General features: G+C 43.9%; 1 protein-coding gene across 9 annotated transcripts in view; it reads left to right on the top strand.

Moving 5' to 3' along the window:
- lrba (LPS-responsive vesicle trafficking, beach and anchor containing) overlaps positions 1–18759 on the top strand; it is a 312184-nt gene extending 293425 nt beyond the window's left edge. For all 9 annotated transcript variants that reach the window (XM_079499894.1, XM_079499893.1, XM_079499897.1 and 6 more), the window contains 5 exons: positions 2554–2721; positions 9765–9866; positions 10567–10763; positions 16498–16649; positions 17024–18759. In XM_079499894.1, the coding sequence (XP_079356020.1) occupies positions 2554–2721; positions 9765–9866; positions 10567–10763; positions 16498–16649; positions 17024–17114 (710 nt within the window). In that variant the 3' untranslated portion in view covers positions 17115–18759. The remainder of the gene's footprint in view (positions 1–2553; positions 2722–9764; positions 9867–10566; positions 10764–16497; positions 16650–17023) is intronic.
- The last annotated feature ends 1052 nt before the right edge of the window (positions 18760–19811 follow it).

The following is a 19811-nucleotide window of genomic DNA, read 5'->3' as shown; positions in this document are numbered from 1 at the left end:
TGTAAGAAAAGCGCTAGAATTCTCCTTTAATAACAGAAATAGCCGATCTAGGTACAAGCTCACAATGTGTCACATTGCAACATTTATTCATTTATTTATTTAACAGAGACAATGCACATTAATCAACACGTCATTTTTCAAATCCATGTAAATGGGCCAGAGTTAGCCAGAAGCTAATTTTGTGTGTAGTCCACATTCAGTGATCTTTTAGATGTTTCCATGTATAAATTAGGGTTAAAAAAACACATAAGCCATTTTCAACCTATCTTCATATAATTGGTCCTCACTAATACTGTGCTATATTGAAATATAGCACCATTTTTGTCAACTCACTGTGATCAGACTCTTCTCCCTTCTGGCTCCAAAACTATGTAATGAACTTCCCAGTATAATCAGAACTGCAGACTCATTCCCAATCGTCCGCCGTAGTCTGAAAACTCACCTTCAGACTCCATCTTAGCTCACAGCACTTGCCGTAGCACTTGCGCTAGCCTTTACGACCTTACAGGCATATGCAAAGGCTAAACTTGTGTAATTTAGATCTATAGTGTATATATACTGTACAGATACTACAGATATTCTACTGTTAGACGGATGTTAAGTCCTTAGCTTGCTTATGATCCTTGATTACTATTTATATGTATTTGATGTATTACTATGTGTTGTTCTTGCTTACTGTAAATCACTCTGGATTAAGAGCGTCTGCTAAATTCCTGAATTGAAAATTGTAGGAGGACTTTGGACAGTTTACAAACCTGCCTAGCAGTGACATGAATGGGGTTCCAAGCTAATTGCATGCTTTCTATTCATGGAAAGTTACCATGCTAACCAGGGGTGTAGTGAGGAAGGAAAAATATGTTTTTTTGACTTGTCATTTACTTTTATGGATACGATTAAGCATTGTAAACCCTGTTTCTAAATAGGCTATACATGTCTGAATGGTTTTATAGTGTGTGTCTGTGCGTGTTGCGCACGTGCACGCAAATACACGTGTCTTATGGGGGGGAGTCCCACTTCTAAAAGTAACACTAACAACACTGATGCTAACATACTGTAGAAGCCATTGTTCTCGTATTAATAAAAAATCGAATGCAAATTTTAAATCTTGTTTGAAATGATGCGTTTCTGAACAGTCCACAGCCCTGCTCTGACACGGTGTGTAGACAAACATGTTACAGTATGTTACAGTGAGCATTAGTGAGGAACAATTATATGAATTAGGTTGAAAATGGCTGAAGACATCTTTTAAGTGGTTAATCGGATTCATTTATTTAGTAGAATTTTTGTATATCAATTCATTTCTATATAAAGAAAATAAATCATTAAAAATGTGCTTTTAGATTAACAGAATATTAAGAAAGAAAATAAATCAATATAATAGCGGCAACGGTAGAATACACACATACGGTAGCTTCATGTACACAATGTATTGAAGTTTAAAATATTACATTTTAATGAATAAAATGAATCCTTCGTAATACGCATTAACAATTTTATACGCATTTTATAGGCATTAACAATTTTAATGGCATTAAACGGCAGGATTAAACGATTGTGTTTCAGGTTTCACTGCCGTGTTTTAAGTTACCTTTGAAGAGCCACTGCGCTGACCGCTGAGTTGTTTGTCATGAAAATCCACTTTAAAGCGGTGTAATCGCTTGTCGTAGTGTTAAAAAATATTCCAAAGTGCTGACCACAACAACAGAACGGAGCAGGAAGCGCCCCACACCGCTCCACCCATTCATTGTAATGAATTGGGACTCAATTTGAGTCGATGACGTCATGATAACGCGTCTCCTATTCCACTCTGTCCGGTGGATTGCCCGTATGATTTAAAACGCGGATTAAACAATGAAAACATAACTCGGGCAACTCGCGAATGGGAGGGAAAGTGTTCTACAGTCAATGAACTTGAGTAACTCGGTTCAGTAGTCAAAGTGTTAAGACACAATACTGTATTGAGATGTAATTCATATACTGTGCATATTAGGACCGGGATGCTTTTATATATCGTTTGCTTATAATAAATACAGATAATAATGTATTGTAATAATAATTGTTTTTGGTGGCTTTTTATGCCTTTATTGATAGGGAACAGTAGTCAGACAGGAAAGGGGGAGAGAGATGGAGAGTGACACGCGGCAAAGGTCGTCAGGCCCTGGGAGTTGAACCCGCGGCACGCCGTCCGGCTGGTTTGGCAGCCTAGGTGCCCAGACGGTTGAGCTAACTATCCGGGTGTTTTTACACTGTCTTGCAAATCTATACACTTTTTTTTTACTGATCGAATGAAAAAAAGACATACGTGCGAGTGTGCATTCGTTCCCGCAGAGGAGGTTTACATGCTTAACAGCCATTCTGTGTATGTGTATGATGACACTGATGCATGTGTGTGTGTGTGTGTGTGTGTGTGTGTGTGTGTGTGTGTGTGTGTGTGTGTGTGTGTGTGTGTGTGTGTGTGTGTGTGTGTGTGTGTGTGTGTGTGTGTGTGTGTGTGTGTGTGTGTGTGTGTGTGTGTGTCCGTGTGTGTGTGTGTCCGTCCGTGTGTGCTCTCAGGGAAACTCAGTCAGATCGTGTTTGGTCATCGTGACGTGGTGACGTGCCTGGCCCGCTCAGAGTCCTACATCGGAGGAGACTGCTACGTGCTGTCCGGCTCCAGAGACGCCACCCTGCTCCTCTGGTACTGGAACGGAAAGCACTGCAGCATCGGAGAGAGTCCAGGCAGTAAGAATACACACACACGCGCACGCACGCACGCACACACGCAGAGGGGCGGGTATTCTTAGAGTGCTGTCTCTGTAGCGGTCTGTGATTTACGGCCTCTCTCTCTAAAGTAACAGCTAGTTTCATCTACAGTAAGTAGACCAGGCCTTCTGCAGTCCAATTGGATTTCCTAGCACTGCTGCACCCCAAACGGGCTCTCACTAATGCACTGGAGAAGTGTGTGTGTGTGTGTGTGTGTGTGTGTGTGTGTGTGTGTGTGTGTGTGTGTGTGTGTGTGTGTGTGTGTGTGTGTGTGTGTGTGTGTGTGTGTGTGTGTGTGTGTGTGTGTGTGTGTGTGTGTGTGTGTGTGTGTGTGTGTGTGTGTGTGTGTGTGTGTGTGTGTGTGTGTGTGAGAGAGAGGAGTTAAATTAACATTCAGGATTTGACTGTGTGTATGGGTATGTGAGAAATGTGCTTGTGTGAGAGGGTGAGAGAGAGGGCCCTCAACCTGTCTTAATGTGAGTGAGTGAAAGTGAGAGCCACTTAGAGACGGCCGGCCTGTGTGGCGTTGGGGGTCGGCGACCGCCACATGAAAGGCCCCGGCCGACCACGGGCTCCAGGGTCAACGGCCGGTCCATCAAAGTGAAAAATGTCACAGGACGGCCCTTCACGTCACCATAACATATGGAACCAGCCACGATCAAAGGGACGAGTGCACATAGCCCGGGCCCTTAGCCTTCTCGGTGCTAATTTGGCCAGCTTAGATGGGCCCTACATGCTGTTAAGTGCTCCGCTACAAATGGGCTGAAATTTATGACAAATTGTGATTTGGATAATAAGCCACATCGGTTGTTGATTTGAGGGACGGGACTTTAGATGGCCTTGTGTCACTTACCTCATAGTCATACAGTACACGCTGGCTGCGTGATGCTGGGAAAGCTAGTGACTTGTTTTCCTTTATGCCTACAGTTTTTTTGTGTCTGTGTGTGCGTGTGTCCGTGTGTGCGTGTGCGTGTGCGTGTGCGCGCGTGCGTGTGCGCGCGTGCGTGTGCGCGCGTGCGTGTGCGCGCGTGCGTGCGCGCGTGCGTGTGCGCGCGTGCGTGCGCGTGCGCGCTTGCAGCCCTGTATGCAATTTTTCCTCTGAAAGAGGACGCATGAGTGCTGTCTCCGGTCTGGAAAAGATGTATGAATGTAGCAGACAAGGTATAATGTGGTCTAACACACATTAGGCACTTCAGGAAGGTTCACCATTTCTGATTTAGATTTAAACATTTAAAGTGTAGCACGTGCATTTATTTTGTGTGTTTATGAAAATGTTCTCTCTAGGGTCAAGTGTGTGTGTGTGTGTGCACGCTTGTGCCTGTGCCTCAGTTTAGCGATAGCGAGCTTTAATTCAAGCACTGCTGTTAAACTCGAGAAAGATTATGCAGTAAACTAATTATTTCAAGCGGATATTAAAATTCATGGGTCGGTCTCCGTCTGTTCATTTGTGCGTTTGTTCATATTTGTTGCTTATTGTAGTTCTTACATTTTGAAGTGTGTTGAATTATACATGAATTACATGTTTATATCATTGTCCCATACCAAAATGCTTGCAGATTCCTGCATACTTCGAGTAGCCTACACGCACACTCACCAATCACTGACAGTCCCAAAGGTGGGTCTACATCAATGATGGCGGGCCACATGTTTACTATTTGCTTGTTGGGCCGGGACTAGTAGTATATGGTTAAACGCGCATTTATAAACATACTTAATACATATTTCACACATAACAGAGGCTATCCTTACCTGTTTGTGTTAGGCTGGGTGTTTATGAATGCATGTCTGTGTGTGTATGTTTATGGTGAGTCTATTTCCTGTGCAGTCTACTACAGTATGTATCCTGTGTCCACGCAATTGCACACATGTGCCTGCATGCATGCACTGTGTCTGTATCAGACCAGGCTTACTGTAGCATTAGTGCAGTTTTACATGCATGCAGTGTGTCTGTATCAGACCAGGCTTACTAGCATTAGTGCAGTTTTACATGCATGCAGTGTGTCTGTATCAGACCAGGCTTACTGTAGCATTAGTGCAGTTCTGCATGCATGCAGTGTGTCTGTATCAGACCAGGCTTACTGTAGCATTAGTGCAGTTTTACATGCATGCAGTGTGTCTGTATCAGACCAGGCTTACTGTAGCATTAGTGCAGTTTTACATGCATGCATTGTCTGTATCAGACCAGGCTTACTGTAGCATTAGTGCAGTTTTACATGCATACAGTGTGTTTGTATCAGACCAGGCTTACTAGCATTAGTGCAGTTTTACATGCATACAGTGTGTCTGTATCCGACCAGGCTTACTGTAGCATTAGTGCAGTTTTACATGCATGCAGTGTGTCTGTATCAGACCAGGCTTACTGTAGCATTAGTGCAGTTTTACATGCATGCAGTGTGTCTGTATCAGACCAGGCTTACTGTAGCATTAGTGCAGTTCTGCATGCATACATACAGTGTCAGTGTGTTTGTATCAGACCAGGCTTACGTGCAGCTGTGAGCCAAGAGCTCAGCCCTTCACCACCACAATGTGATGCTCCATTGACCCAGACCACAGGGTGCTCTTTGCACGTGCGTGCGTGTGTGTGCGCGCGCACACACACACACACACACACACACACATGCACACACGCGCGCACACATGCACAGTTGTACTCGTGCATACTGTAATGAAATTGCGAATGTCCCACACACTTCATAAGTTTGACACGACTGACTCTGCAAGCCCTAATATGAACATGCACACATTCACAGACACAGAGTCAGCGTCTGCTGCACACGTGCTCACACGCACGCGCGCGCACGCACACGTGCACGCACACACGCGCGCACACACACACACACACACTGTGTTGTCATGGTCTCCAGTACTGACACAAAAGTACATGAGATTCCTCAGACAGCACTGCCATCTGCTGGTCAAAGGAGAGACTTAAACTGGACACAATTAGTTTACAGTTGTTTCATTGTTCAGAATGCGTGCCTCTGTTATATTTATGAACGTAACCCTTACCATTACTAAATTCCATTACTAACCCCCCTCCCCTAATTTGGCATGGCGTCCTCACATCCCCAATATTAACTGGCTTGAAAACGTGTCCCAAAATTTGGCCTATGTCAGGATTACACACCATACAAAGACATGCGCAATCACACACGCACGCACACTCACGCATGCACGCACGCACGCTCACTAACACGCACGCACGCTCACGCACACGCACGCACACACCTACCTCTTGCCTACCTGCGTCTCCCAGATAGCTGATCCCCTCCTCAGTGTCCAGGCTGTAGTTACAGATAGCTATTAGATTGTAATCAGATGTGGTCCTAATGCAAACCAAATGGCCACCAGCGGCCCCCAAAGGTTAAACGATACACCAATATATCAGCTTTATTGATCTTCTGCGAGTGAAATCTGACATGGAGCTTTAATCCGTGGTCTTGTTGTACATAATTCAGACTTTCTTTTTGGCATTTGGTCGGTAACTTAATGACCTGTAGACAGTCCGGCTGGTGACCTGGAGGGTGGTTGCACTCGGTGGTGGACAGTAATGACGTAGATTTTACTTGAGTGCTGTAGTTTTTTGTATACTTGTTATGATACTTTCACTCAACTACATTTCTCATTGGTGGGCTGTGGACCGTTCAGAAACGTGCTGACCGATGACACAATTCGATTGGTGGATCCCAAGCTAATAGAAACTTCTCTTCGTGGAAAGTTGTAATGCTGAAATAGAAGAATCAGGTTCATTGTCACGTTACTGTTTTACACATAAAAAAAAGTGGATGAAATTAGTTTTTGTGCATGATTTTTTGTGCACAGTTCCCATGTGCATAGAAGCCATTGTTCTTGTATTAATACAAGTTTGAAATCGTGTTTGAAATGACAAAAATCTACTTACTGATGATGTCACTGATGGGAAGGTTTCTGAAATGGCCTGTGATACAGAGTGAGGACTAATTATATGAAAATAATTTTAAAATATAGAATAATAATTTGAAAATAACTTAAAAAACAGATCTACATAGAAATAATCCCTCACCTGATTAATTAAATTAAGAATTATATCTACAAGGCATTAATATAAGGCAATTATCGTGTGTGTGTGTGTGTGTGTGTGTGTGTGTGTGTGTGTGTGTGTGTGTGTGTGTGTGTGTGTGTGTGTGTGTGTGTGTGTGTGTGTGTGTGTGTGTGTGTGTGTGTGTGTGTGTGTGTGTGTGTGTGTGTGTGTGTGTGTGTGTGTGATTTATTACTGTGTTTTTATGTGTGTATGTGTTCATACACACATACTTAAATAATCACACAGACAGTATGTTGAACTGTATTAATCAAATGAAATCCCACTGACCTCACCTTTTGTAAATAGGAACAACTGGACCTCATACTACAGTATCAGGGTCAGTGAGGATACCCTAGTGGTTTGTAACGCTTGGCTTACCGTATTTAAAGTCTCTCTCTGGCTGAAGTTGAGCTCTAGTTTTAAAGCTCTAATTAAACTTTAACAGAAGCTGTGTCTTGTTGGTGAAAAGTTCACGTGTCGGTCGTACATTTGACCTGTATTGAGTTTCAAAGTTGTATAATTGAATTACAGAGGCCGCTGCTGTAACAAGCACCCACTAACTTCAACCTCTTCAGCACGATGGCATCGTATTGTAGGCTTATAACTTATACGTTTTAAATTCCTGGTGCATAAGATAAGCCTTTGTGTTATTTCTCTTTACAGTTGACTATAAATAAGTAGAGTGCACTGGTAACCAATGCCTTTCGTCGCCCAGGAAAGAGTAGGGTCTCCTGAAGGAAAAAGTAGCATCAATTACATGTGAAATAAATAATTCATTAGAATAATTCAGTGGTACTTTGACTTGCAGATTAAGCCACCCCATTATTTTCTGTCATTTAATTCCTTAAGTATACTATATTTTGTTTTTCTTTTCAGTTGTATTCTTCTCTTGAAAGTGTGTGTGTGTGTGTGTGTGTGTGTGTGTGTGTGTGTGTGTGTGTGTGTGTGTGTGTGTGTGTGTGTGTGTGTGTGTGTGTGTGTGTGTGTGTGTGTGTGTGTGTGTGTGTGTGTGTGTGTGTGTGTGTGTGTGTGCGCGCTACCCATACCCATATAGTATAATAAATAAATCATATGATTCATGTGTGAAATGCTCATTTATAAAATGTGGCTAATAGACCTCTGACGCACACACGCACGGACGGACGGACAGTACAAAATTGTCCGAGTGCTGCTGAAGCAGTTATGTGCGTAAATATTAGCTTCTTCGGCCGCGACCCCTGTCTGCCTGGGTCTCTGGGGCCGGACATGAGGGCCCTCTGTAAAGGAGAAGTTTGTGGGTCAGTGGATACAAGGCATGGAGCTCTGGGGCCCCTTCCTCTGCTAATGAACTCCTAATGAACTCAACACTTTGGGCCCTGAGACCCCACTGCACTGCTGATCATGTAAACCCACACTCACACACCTATCTATAAACGCACGCACGCGCGTGCACTTCAAAGACGCATGAGGTCACCAGAGACCCACCATTTTACACTACAATTAATTTTATTGGTAGGCACGCATGCACATACACACACACACACACACACACAGCCCAGCTCCATTAAACTGGAACAGAGTGTCACACAGTTTTACTAGCTGTCTGGATGCTACTGTTGGGTAGGGTGCCCCGTCTACCACAAATCAATCTACATTTGTTAAATTATATCTAATGAAGAAAAAAGTGTGTGTGTGTGTGTGTGTGTGTGTGTGTGTGTGTGTGTGTGTGTGTGTGTGTGTGTGTGTGTGTGTGTGTGTGTGTGTGTGTGTGTGTGTGTGTGTGTGTGTGTGTGTGTGTGTGTGTGTGTGTGTGTGTGTGTGTGTGTGTGTGTGTGTGTGTGTGTGTGTGCGCGCGCGCAGTCCTGTGGACATCTGGTTCCAGTGAGTGTGTTTGCGGTGAGGTGAGGGCTTCGTTAAGGAGAGATGGATGCTGATGGTGACGTGCGAGGAGAGAGAGCAGCCGTAGTGCTTTGGCAGAGAGTGTGTGTGTGCGTGCGTGCCGTCCTGAGAGAGGCGAGATAAGACAGTCGAAACTACCACTTCCTTAGCAACAGGCTGACGTGCACATCCACGGAGAGGGAAGACAGAAAACAAACAGTCCACAGGGCATGTAACATTTACAGGCTTTTGGCATGTGAATCAGGATGCTATTACTAAAAATGTGTTCACTGGACTTTTTTCCCTGTCACAGAAAATGACGCATCAGAAGTTTACAGTAATTCAATACTCTTCCGTACTGTACGTGCCTGCATACGTGTTCAGCATTCATTCGCAGTCTGTGATCAGGCGCTGATCAATGGCTGCCGTTTGTGCAGAAATGTCATGTAATTCTACATGAATGGAAGAAAGGAGAGATCTTATTTTAATGATCTTTGGGAGACGAGAAACACTTTCCTGGGGTTTTTACGTGGGTAATATGTGTTTGTAGATATTTTAGTATTTCAAAGTGTCCATGGGCTCCGTGATGTCATGGACACTTGGCTCACTTCCTTCCTGGACTACAATTCCCATAATGCTTTGGTCCACTGCTCCTCCTTGTGGATAGGGGGATGGCTGTCTTACTGAGACAACATGTAGTCCAGGAAATATGACATAATACCCATATAAAAACCTTTAATCAGACTTGCAACATAGCAGAGAATATCTTTTAGATTGCATTGGTCTTGGATTGATCATTTCATAATTTGCTTGTTGTAATTATTTATCCTGTTAAATTTAAATTTGATTGATATGCAATATAATGTCAAAACATAAAGTGAACCTATTTGGTGAAGATATAAACATCTTAATTAATTTGCATCTCTTGTGTTCACTCATCCTTTTCAGCACAAGCATCTAATCCTCACACCACCATCACTGATTGGGTCACTCAGTCTGACATTTGTTTGTATTGGCTGCCCTCTACTGGTCAAAACCTGGAATTGAGTGTGGGTAGATGCTCATATTCAAAGATTAACATGTGTGTGTTTGTGTGTTTCCACAGCAGAGTTTGTCACACCCAGAGCCATCCTTACGGGTCATGACTGCGAGGTAACCTGTGCCAGTGTGTGTGCGGAGCTGGGTCTGGTCATCAGTGGCTGCAAGGGTAAGAGTATTTGGGCCAAAAACAAGAACTAGCCCAAACAGGAGCTAACACAAACTTACAAAAGATCCACTTCTAGTCACTTCTAGTTGTACTTTCCACTGACTAGGGAAAACAGAATAATTGTTATTTTGTTGTGTAGATTCATTCCGTTAACTCATTTATAACTGAGAACTTCAAATACTGCATGTATTCAAAAATGACAAAAAACTATATGTTGCTATATATTGTAGCCTACTGTACATATCAACAACTACCCCAAAAGGGGTTCCCATGTTGAAAGGTAAAACAAAACAAAAGGGGTTCCCATCCTAAATGGGTGAAGCTCCTGTTGGATGTTCTTCTCTTACCGAATGATGATGAGAGCTTGGACCTCATTCAGCCAATGCTTCTTCTGTGTTCATTAAAGATGAATATACTGTTGTCTTCATGTCACTCAGCCCCACAGCTATTCATTAAAGATGAATATACTGTTGTCTTCATGTCACTCAGCCCCACAGCTATTCATTAAAGATGAATATACTGTTGTCTTCATGTCACTCAGCCCCACAGCTATTCATTAAAGATGAATATACTGTTGTCTTCATGTCACTCAGCCCCACAGCTATTCATTAAAGATGAATATACTGTTGTCTTCATGTCACTCAGCCCCACAGCTTGACCTTCATTAACCCATGTTTCATTTTCTCCATGCCACGTCCAGAGGGACCCTGTCTGATCCATTCCATGAATGGGGACCTGCTGCGGACTCTGGAAGGCCCCGAGGCCTGCCTGCGGCCCCGTCTCATCCAGTCGTCCACCGAGGGCCACTGTGTCGTCTACTATGACAAGGGACACTTCTGTCGTTTCAGCGTCAACGGCAAGCAGCTTGGACACATGGAGATGGACGAGAACATCAAGGTGAGGGGGTTAGCCTAGAGCAGGGGTTCTCAACCGTTCTTTTCTTTAGCATATTTTGAACATTTCTCAAACTCATCTACAAGTTCACAATGTGTCACAGCGTGCCACATGGTGAGCTTGCAGATTTGCTGCTTTCAGTGCATGGTACTCTGCATCAGGCAATATCTCAAGCCCTTCACAGTCATCATTTGAAGCGTTTCCCACATTACGCCGAAAGATTTTTCAGAATATTTGATGGACTTCTGAAATATAGTTTAAACATACTATTTCTGATACATTTAACAAAGGTACAATATTTATTTTTTAAAACATAATTCCATTGACCCCCTGTAATGATGCCATGGACCACTGGTTGTCAATCAAGTGGTTTTGATTTCTCTGTGGGAAAACGGAAGGTTCAAACCTCTCCCCTGCCATAGGCAACCATGTTGAAGTGTCCTTGAGCAAGCTTGACTCTAAATGGCTCCTGCATGTGAAAGAGCATCACTGTTAAGTCAACCTTCCCTGAGGAATCAGAGGTTTGTTGAGACTTCTAAGAACCCATTTGAAGAACTTCACTCTTTTGATACAAGTGGACAATCTGGACATACTGTACATTTAAATTGGATTTAACTACTGGCTTGTGGATCTCTTTAGGGCACTGAGTACTTCAAAACATAAATTATCTGGAGGTTGACTGGATAGTGCATCAATCATAAATAATCCCAACAAGTGTCGTGTGTGTGTGTGTGTGTGTGTGTGTGTGTGTGTGTGTGTGTGTGTGTGTGTGTGTGTGTGTGTGTGTGTGTGTGTGTGTGTGTGTGTGTGTGTGTGTGTGTGTGTGTGTGTGTGTGTGTGTGTGTGTGTGTGTGTGTGTGTGTGTGTGTGTGTGTGTGTGTGTGTGTGTGGGGGGGGGGTGGGGTCATTGCAGCCTTCTTGCTGATTAAAGACTTGCTGCGGAGATCTGAGAAAGGCATGGGCCATTTGAACTGTGGGCACCCGGCATACTAATGTCTGTCTCTCTCTCTCTCTCACATGCACACACACACACACACACACACACACACACACACACACACACACACACAGTACGAGGTAGTGGTTGCTTTGATCCAGGGTGCTGCTGTCGGATCAGATCGGCCCAGCGGCAGTGTTACAGAACATGCCAGTAGAGTGGCCAGTCCCTGAGCTCTGGCCCATTAACTTCCATTCTCCTCCAGCGCCAGACAACACATTCCTCCATTTCCACTGCATTTCCGCCCTGACGGCTTGGGTGACACGACATGGTGACCACCACAGCCCCATACCTTCCCTGTCCTCGTGTGTGTGTGTGTGTGTGCATGTGCGCATTCAGGCGTATGCCTGGGAAATGTAACCCCAGGACTGGTTTGACAGACAATCACACACCTGCTTCCTATTTAGGAGCCCTACATCTCTCTCTGTCTCTCTCTCTCTCTCTCTCTCTCTGTGTCTCTCTCTCTCTCTCTCTCTCTCTCTCTCTCTCTCTCTCTCTCTCTCTCTCTCTCTCTCTCTCTGTCTCCCCCTCCTCTTCAGAACTTAACTATAATACTGATTAATGAGTGCACACAAAAACTCACACACACGTGTGCGAGCACACACACACACACACACGCACGCACACACACACAATGCCTATACAGTGCACAAACGCACACTTTGCCGCTCAGACACATAATGATTGAGTGCATTATAAAGAGGGGGGGGGGGGGGGAGCACGTCCAGCGTTCCCTTGCATGTGAATACTTGAGCACAGTGGGTCGTTCTAACGATGGCGCTATGTACTTACACGTCCTTCAAGGAAATAACCCCCATAGACTGCCCTCTGTAATATTTCTCATAACGTCCGCCATATTTCAGAGGTGAAACTGTCCCGAGGACAAGGCAGGGCCTCATCGTCTCTCCTCTCCTCCCCTGCTGTAAATTCCTGCCCTGTCACACACCATTAGGGAAGCCCTAACATCTTGGAGTGAGGCTACGTGTGACTCAACCCTCAGTCGACACACACACACACACACACACACACACACACACACACACACACACACACCTCCCCATCCCCTCTGCCCAGTTTGAGATTCTGACTTGTTGCAGTATTTAGTGCTGCTCCTCCGGGCCTCAGAGCCTGTGCACAGCAGGACTCCAGGATAAGTAACTGTTAGTCCACTGCTCACCCTGTGTCTACTTGAGAGAGAGATGGTCTGGCTGTACCCATGAGCCAGCGTGTGTTTGGCTAAGAATGTTATTTCGATAGCATGTTGTTATAGGACAAATGCTGGGTTTGATTTACCAGCCTGTCCTGGTTTCTTTGAAGCATTAAATAGAGTTTTCTTTGCACTCTTGTGACTGTTTATATTCTGTCATTTGTCGACTATAGGGTTCGTGCCATTTTCTCTGATCTTGCACTTCGTGACTGTCGGGTGGAAACCTTGTAAATCTTTTTTATTATTTTTAAAAACATTTTAAAATAGTGAAAATTGCCGATCTACAAGCTCACAATGCGGTGCAGCATTAACCACGTAAACCGTCAATACAGTACTCAGTTGATCCAGGTCGGCACTCTACTTGGTCCGCTATTTTTACCCTCCATCTACACTAAATGTCTTTGCCGAAAATAGCTGGTCTTTCGCCGAATGTTTTCCCAGAATAGGGATGCTAGGTTTCAAGTGCTTACACAGCATAAGGACTAGTGCCATGTTGAACGGATTATAGTCACTAATAGAACTCTGCCTGTGGAACCATTCCACCAGATCTGTCTTTCACCGCCTTGCATCCATGTAAAGGAGGGGGGTTAACAGCATCATAAATTAAAACATTTTTTTTGTTTTTTTGTAACTTTCCCAGGCACTGAATCCCCCCCCCCCCCCCCACCTCATAAATGAATTGCTAGGAAATATGGATATAAAAAAGAGACATGTGTTTCTGCTGGAGTCATTTTTTTCTTGTCACCCGAGCCTATGAGGCCATCTTAGCCCCCGTGGAGCCGTCGGCCATCTTGTTTAAGCGCCCGGCGACAGCGGCGGGTTGATTTATAATGTCTGTCAGGGAGCCTCCCCTACCTGGCCCGGCTGGCGGCCTCGTCTGCCAGCTCTCCACAGTCTCCCACCGGGCTTCACAAGGGTCACGCACTTCCATTACAGTCCACAGTTAGCACATAGTCCCTGGAACCAGTGAATAGAGCCACTCCTCATACCAGACCAGTTAGAGCAGCGATTCACAACCTTGTCCCTAAATAATTGGCAAAACGCATAGATTTGAATGATAATATAACAAACATTAAGTATACAAAAATACAAAATGTAATTAAATTAAAACTAACACTGTTAGTGCCATTGATACAAGCCGGAACACGATTGATTGATTGATTGATTGATTGATCATTCAAATAAACATGGTCTGAAAATGCATGTGGCTCACCCATCTAACCAGCGAACATGGCAGCTGATGGGTGGGCTCATGGGCCGGGCTGAAGGTTGGGAACCACTGGAATACAGCCACCAGATGGCTGAGAGAGGAGAGGAGAGGAGAGGAGAGGAGAGGAGCAGAGCAGATGGCTGAGAGAGGAGTGGAGCAGAGCAGGCGTAACGTGAAGAGTCATTACAACAGGATTTGGGAGCCATGTTTCCTCTATTGAACTTGGGGTAGATTATTGTCAAATGTTCTCCCTGGCATCGTTTCACATTTCATATTCAACACAAAGGAGCCATAACTTCCCCTCTTCCTCTGACGCGCACCACAGTTGTGTTTTGTTTAAGTGTGTTGATTTCATTCTGAGGATGGTCTTTATCGCTGTTGTCAGATTAACTGTGATCGCTGCTGAAACGTAAGACTTTCCAGTACACAGTGAAGAATGGATCAGAACCAAACTGATGAGAACAGAATGCGGTGCTCTGTCATGCTCCATTCACTGCCATCTGGGATCGAGATCTAACGCTGTGGCTCAGTCCACATGCCAGCGTGTGTGCGTGTGCGCGCGTGTGTGTGCGTGTGTGTGTGTGTGTGTGTGTGTGTGTGTGTGTGTGTGTGTGTGTGTGTGTGTGTGTGTGTGTGTGTGTGTGTGTGTGTGTGTGTGTGTGTGTGTGTGTGTGTGTGTGTGTGTGTGTGTGTGTGTGTGTGTGTGTGTGTGTGTGTACGTACAGTATGTGTCTGTTTGTGTATCTGCTTCTAGGTCTGTCTGTGTTTCTGTATGTGTGTTTGTGTGTGCACGTGCATGTACGCGCATGTCTGTGTAAATAAGCATTTGTGTGATCAGAATATGAAACACATCTCTCATTAAGCTGAGTTATGGGCCGTTCCTAAACATAACATACACCATATTTGCTCAAATTAAATTGTGACATGTCTTATTATCGTCAAAACGTACTTCCCGTTCTTGAGGCAGTGTTCTATGTGTTCATGTTCAACACAAATGAGAAGTTCAATTTGAGATTTTCAACTTAAGAACTTCCATTGAAGTTATTCCTTTTCCTCTTGGACAAACGAGTTTACTTCAACACTTGTGACAGTTATGATTGAAGTGTTTCCTTTGAATTGTCTCCACAAGCTAACTGTGGCTGAACTATGGTTGCCTTTTGCATCCTAAGTACAAAGCTTCACTCTAAATTAGCATCTTTGGAGGCCGTTGGAATGTCTATGCCGCCCCATCAATACATCAGGCTTGGTTACGCTCTGATTGATGCTTCTGTCTGCTCCAGTTTCAATAATCACTATGTACTGTGCACATAACATAGTGCAGCACACAGCCAGATTTGTGTATGCGGCTGGTTTCCCGGAGGGGCGTGTTAAACTGTAACACAGTTTTCAGGAAGAGCAGATGAGTAAATCTCAGAGCCTCGCCGTGGGGAGCCATCATTGCGGCTGGTCGGGGATCAGTGTTTGTAAATCCTCCAGGGACGGCACTATTGCAGACTTGAGCTCGTTGGCCGTGTCACAGCACCACAGAAATATATGAGTTTTTACTTTGACTGAAATGAGCAAATTGTTGTTGTTTTGAGATGGTGTGCACATACTGTAATATGCACCATATTATGCATGATGTTTTATTTTCTAAACGGGAAACGACCAGTACTCTCCCCATGGTATAGTTTTTCTTTATGGAGAGACAGGAGTCAGGAGCGACTCCCATGCTTGGATTTTATCTAGGCCATGAGCGGGTCCAAAAATGATTTGATCTAGGCCATGAGCGGGTCCAAAAATGATTTGATCTAGGCCATGAGCGGGTCCAAAAATGATTTGATCTAGGCCATGAGCGGGTCCACAAATGATTTGATCTAGGCCATGAGCGGGTCCAAAAATGATTTGATCTAGGCCATGAGTGGGTCCAAAAATGCAGGCCATAACCTCTTTCTAGGCATGTCATGAGGCAAAGGTGGTCCCAAATTATGAAAAATAGCTACAAATCTACAAGCTCATAACACCTCGCGAGCTTATAAATTTGATATTTCTCATGTACAGCACTAGGTTAAGTAGTACCTGGGTGCCATTAATGGGGAACACTTGTATTCAGCAACTTAAGGCCTATTCATACTCCAGTTTTAGGTCATAAGGTGACCACCGAAAACTACAACATGTCATCATGCCTTGGCGGTAAGCGACTCATCGCTAACCCAAATCTATCTTGTTTTTACCACTGTTTTTCGGTGGTCACCTATCACCTAAAACGGGAGTCTCAATAGGCCTTTACTGTCCTCTCACAGGACCATTAAAGACAGGTACGTTGTCTCTGTGTGTGTTGCAGGCCATGCTGCTCAGTCGTGACGGCCAGTACCTGTTGACGGGTGGAGACGGAGGGGTGGTGTCTGTGTGGAGGGTCTACGACCTGAAGCAGCTCTTCGCCTACCCAGGCTGTGATGCAGGCATTCGCTCCATGGCCTTGTCTCATGACCAGAGGTACCACGCAAACACACACACACACACACACACACACACACACACACACACACACACACACACACACACACACACACACACACGCACCTTTTATGACAAGGCATGCTTTTCAGAGAGGTACATGCAAAGGTAAAAGCAGAGGGCAGAAACATTTTAAAGGTTCAATCATGGTAGACGTCTAGAGCCTCTATTCAGGACCCCATCTGTCATGATCGTGGACTGAGACCACAAAAGAATGTAATGCGCAATTTCGCATTACATTTACAATGAATTACTATGGTAAAGCCAGACCAACCGTGCCCGTTAATTATGTAAAAACATGAGCAATGAAATAAACTTTTGATAGGTAACGTTTTATTTTCTTAACCCTAAAGGAGCATCATAACTGGCATGGCGTCTGGGAGCATTGTGCTCTTCTACAACGACTTCAACAGATGGCACCATGAGTACCAGACTCGCTACTGATAACCTGGCACTGAGTTCCAGTACCAGCCGTAACCCCGGCTCTAAGAAGACTCCAGTTCTGCAGTGACCTATCACAAAACCTCCTTCTGACTCCTGTCTATAGCACTATTCCTGACCTGTGTCCACATACTGATGTCCTGAATGTATCTCGACACAAATGAAGAAAGAAATGCGTCCTGTTATATCAGAAGAATTAAACTATTTTTAAAATGAAGGGCATTGTTATATTTTGTAGATCCTCTAGAAAAAGATACAACTTTTCATATGATATAAATCATAGGGTGGGGGTTATATACTTTACAGTTACAAAACAAAAAAAATCTATTTTTAGCTGCAAAAGTCTATTTTCATCCTCGGGAGGAAAATAAGTGGATTGTGCGGAACTATAGGACCATATCTATTCACTTATAAATCCAAATATTTGTGTACACAGGGTGAGTGATTTCTGTTTTGTTTTTTTTCCAGTAAGTGTGAACAGACAGGGAATAAATTACTACACTGTTATTATCTTTGCTACTGTGGAGTCTCAGCAGATAACTTGTATGTCAGTAAACGCTGAGTTAGTTATTGGACAAAGAGCATACAATAAAGAGGGAATACAAATATATACACAAACATAGTCCATACAACAGGCAAAGAACACGTATCTTATTTACTCTTTAACCTGCGCTTCTTACATGGTGGGTCAGGATCCAATATTGGGTCGGAAGTCTTTCTCACAGGGTCATGGACTGGGAAGTATTTAGACTATGCTTGGTTTAAAATATTGCATTGTGACTTATTGGAGAAGATCAAATTTGGGTCTATTGCGAAAGTAATTAAGTCTAATTTAAACACTGTATGATGGTATTCTTGTTGGCAAGCGGCAATGTGGTGCGATGGAGTATGAATGCACATCTTTGTCCTTGTATGACTGCTGAGAGGAAGCCTTTCCATGCACAGCCCATGATACCTGTAAGACAGAGCAAATGCACATAACATGAGGGTGTGTGGGCCTTCCAGCAATAGCATTTATGAGATGTGATACAGTGATAATGATGTAGTTTATAATGGCACCTCTATTAATTCTGTTGAAAGTTTATTTCGTTTCTTAACTGACTGAACTCATCCCCCCCCCCCCCCCCCCCAACACACACACACACAAAAGAAAAGGAAAGAATGGAAGCCCTAACCCTGTCATTTTTATAACGTGCAAAAAAGGTATAGTTTCCCTTTATATTTCATAATATCTATGTTGGGAAAGGGGGTATTACAGTTGACTGACATGGGGGCATATTCACTTGTAGCTTTACCTGCTAGCTGCTGCATTTCCACAATGATATTCCTAGTCCTATCCTGTTTGAGTCCTTCCAAAGCAGCTTAATAGCATAGAGGTGTGCAATGAAAGCAAGGGCTTAATTTCACAGGTGTACATTTGATTCAAGCCCAGCACTAAAACTTTCCCATGAATATAAATAAAACATCCTACTTTGGTTTTGAAGAAACATTCCATTTTTGTCTTTTGCTCTGAACTTGCTGTGGTTTGAGTCTGTGATGAAATTAGATCTACTGTATCTTTATGTATCACTCAATATTTTTGGCAATCAATTTTGAGTGTTTTTGATGTGTGCTGAGTTCTGACAATAAAATGGAATTTTCTAACGTGCCCTGTCTTGGTGTAAATTAATTATGGTTGCGGCTGGTACAACACTTACACATTTGCATGTAATTTGAGTGAAAGTAGAAAAATGCTCTCTTCGGAGCGCAGAACTCTATGGACTAAATCATTGCTGTAATGCCTGAAAACACAATTATAAATAATTGTAAACGGACACATAAATGGTAAACGGACACATAAAATTAGTACCATTATTACCACACCCTAATTGGACCCATTTGGTCCCATGGACCCAACTGATCTCTGCCCACAGAGAAGTTGAGTGTCTTCTTAGGGACACCCATACACACTGTCAGGACTGGGATATGATACTGCTACATTTTTCTTACCACGCAGTCAGCCTATCCATTGATTGATAGGCTATGTAGAATGGGTACATTTCATACGAAAACACAAGTCAAAACAAAAACTTCTAGTTTGTGGACGAAACCATGATAAAGCACTAAGACTTGTTTACAACAGGGTCCACCATTTTCAATTCATAAGAACATTTGAAGATGTGCAAATATACACTTCTATGAAAAATCAGGAGGCTACACCAGGGCAAGTCTGCAGCTCCCGATGGCATCAGTCCAAGGGTGATGAGGTCATGAGGACCTACGCTGAACAGCTGGCAGCGGCGTTCGAGCATCTCTTCAACCTCTCTTTGATACTGAGGAGTGTGCCTGAGCGGTGGAAGACATCCTGCATCGTCCCAGTGCCCAAAGGTGTGCATCCTCCTAGTACTCTTAATGACTACAGGCCAGTGGTACGGCCACGTCATGAAAACCTTTGAGACTAGTTTTGCAGTACCTACACCCAGTGTAGGGTGACCAGATCTCCCCCTTTGTGTGGGACAGTCCCTCATTTCCAAGACTTTTCAGGCGTCCCACAAATTGAGTCACACATTGTGACTGACAGGCATCAGTTTTCAAATAGAGACCCTGTCCAACATTGTGACTGACAGGCATCAATGTTCAAATTGAGACCCTGTCCCACATTGTGACTGACAGGCATCAGTGTTCAAATTGAGACCCTGTCCCACATTGTGACTGGCAGGT

The sequence above is a fragment of the Electrona antarctica genome (assembly GCF_951216825.1).
Source record: "Electrona antarctica genome assembly, chromosome: 4".
Taxonomy (NCBI): Eukaryota; Metazoa; Chordata; class Actinopteri; order Myctophiformes; family Myctophidae; genus Electrona; species Electrona antarctica.
Note: the sequence above shows the minus strand (reverse complement) of the source record. Positions and strands in the feature narration are given on the sequence as shown.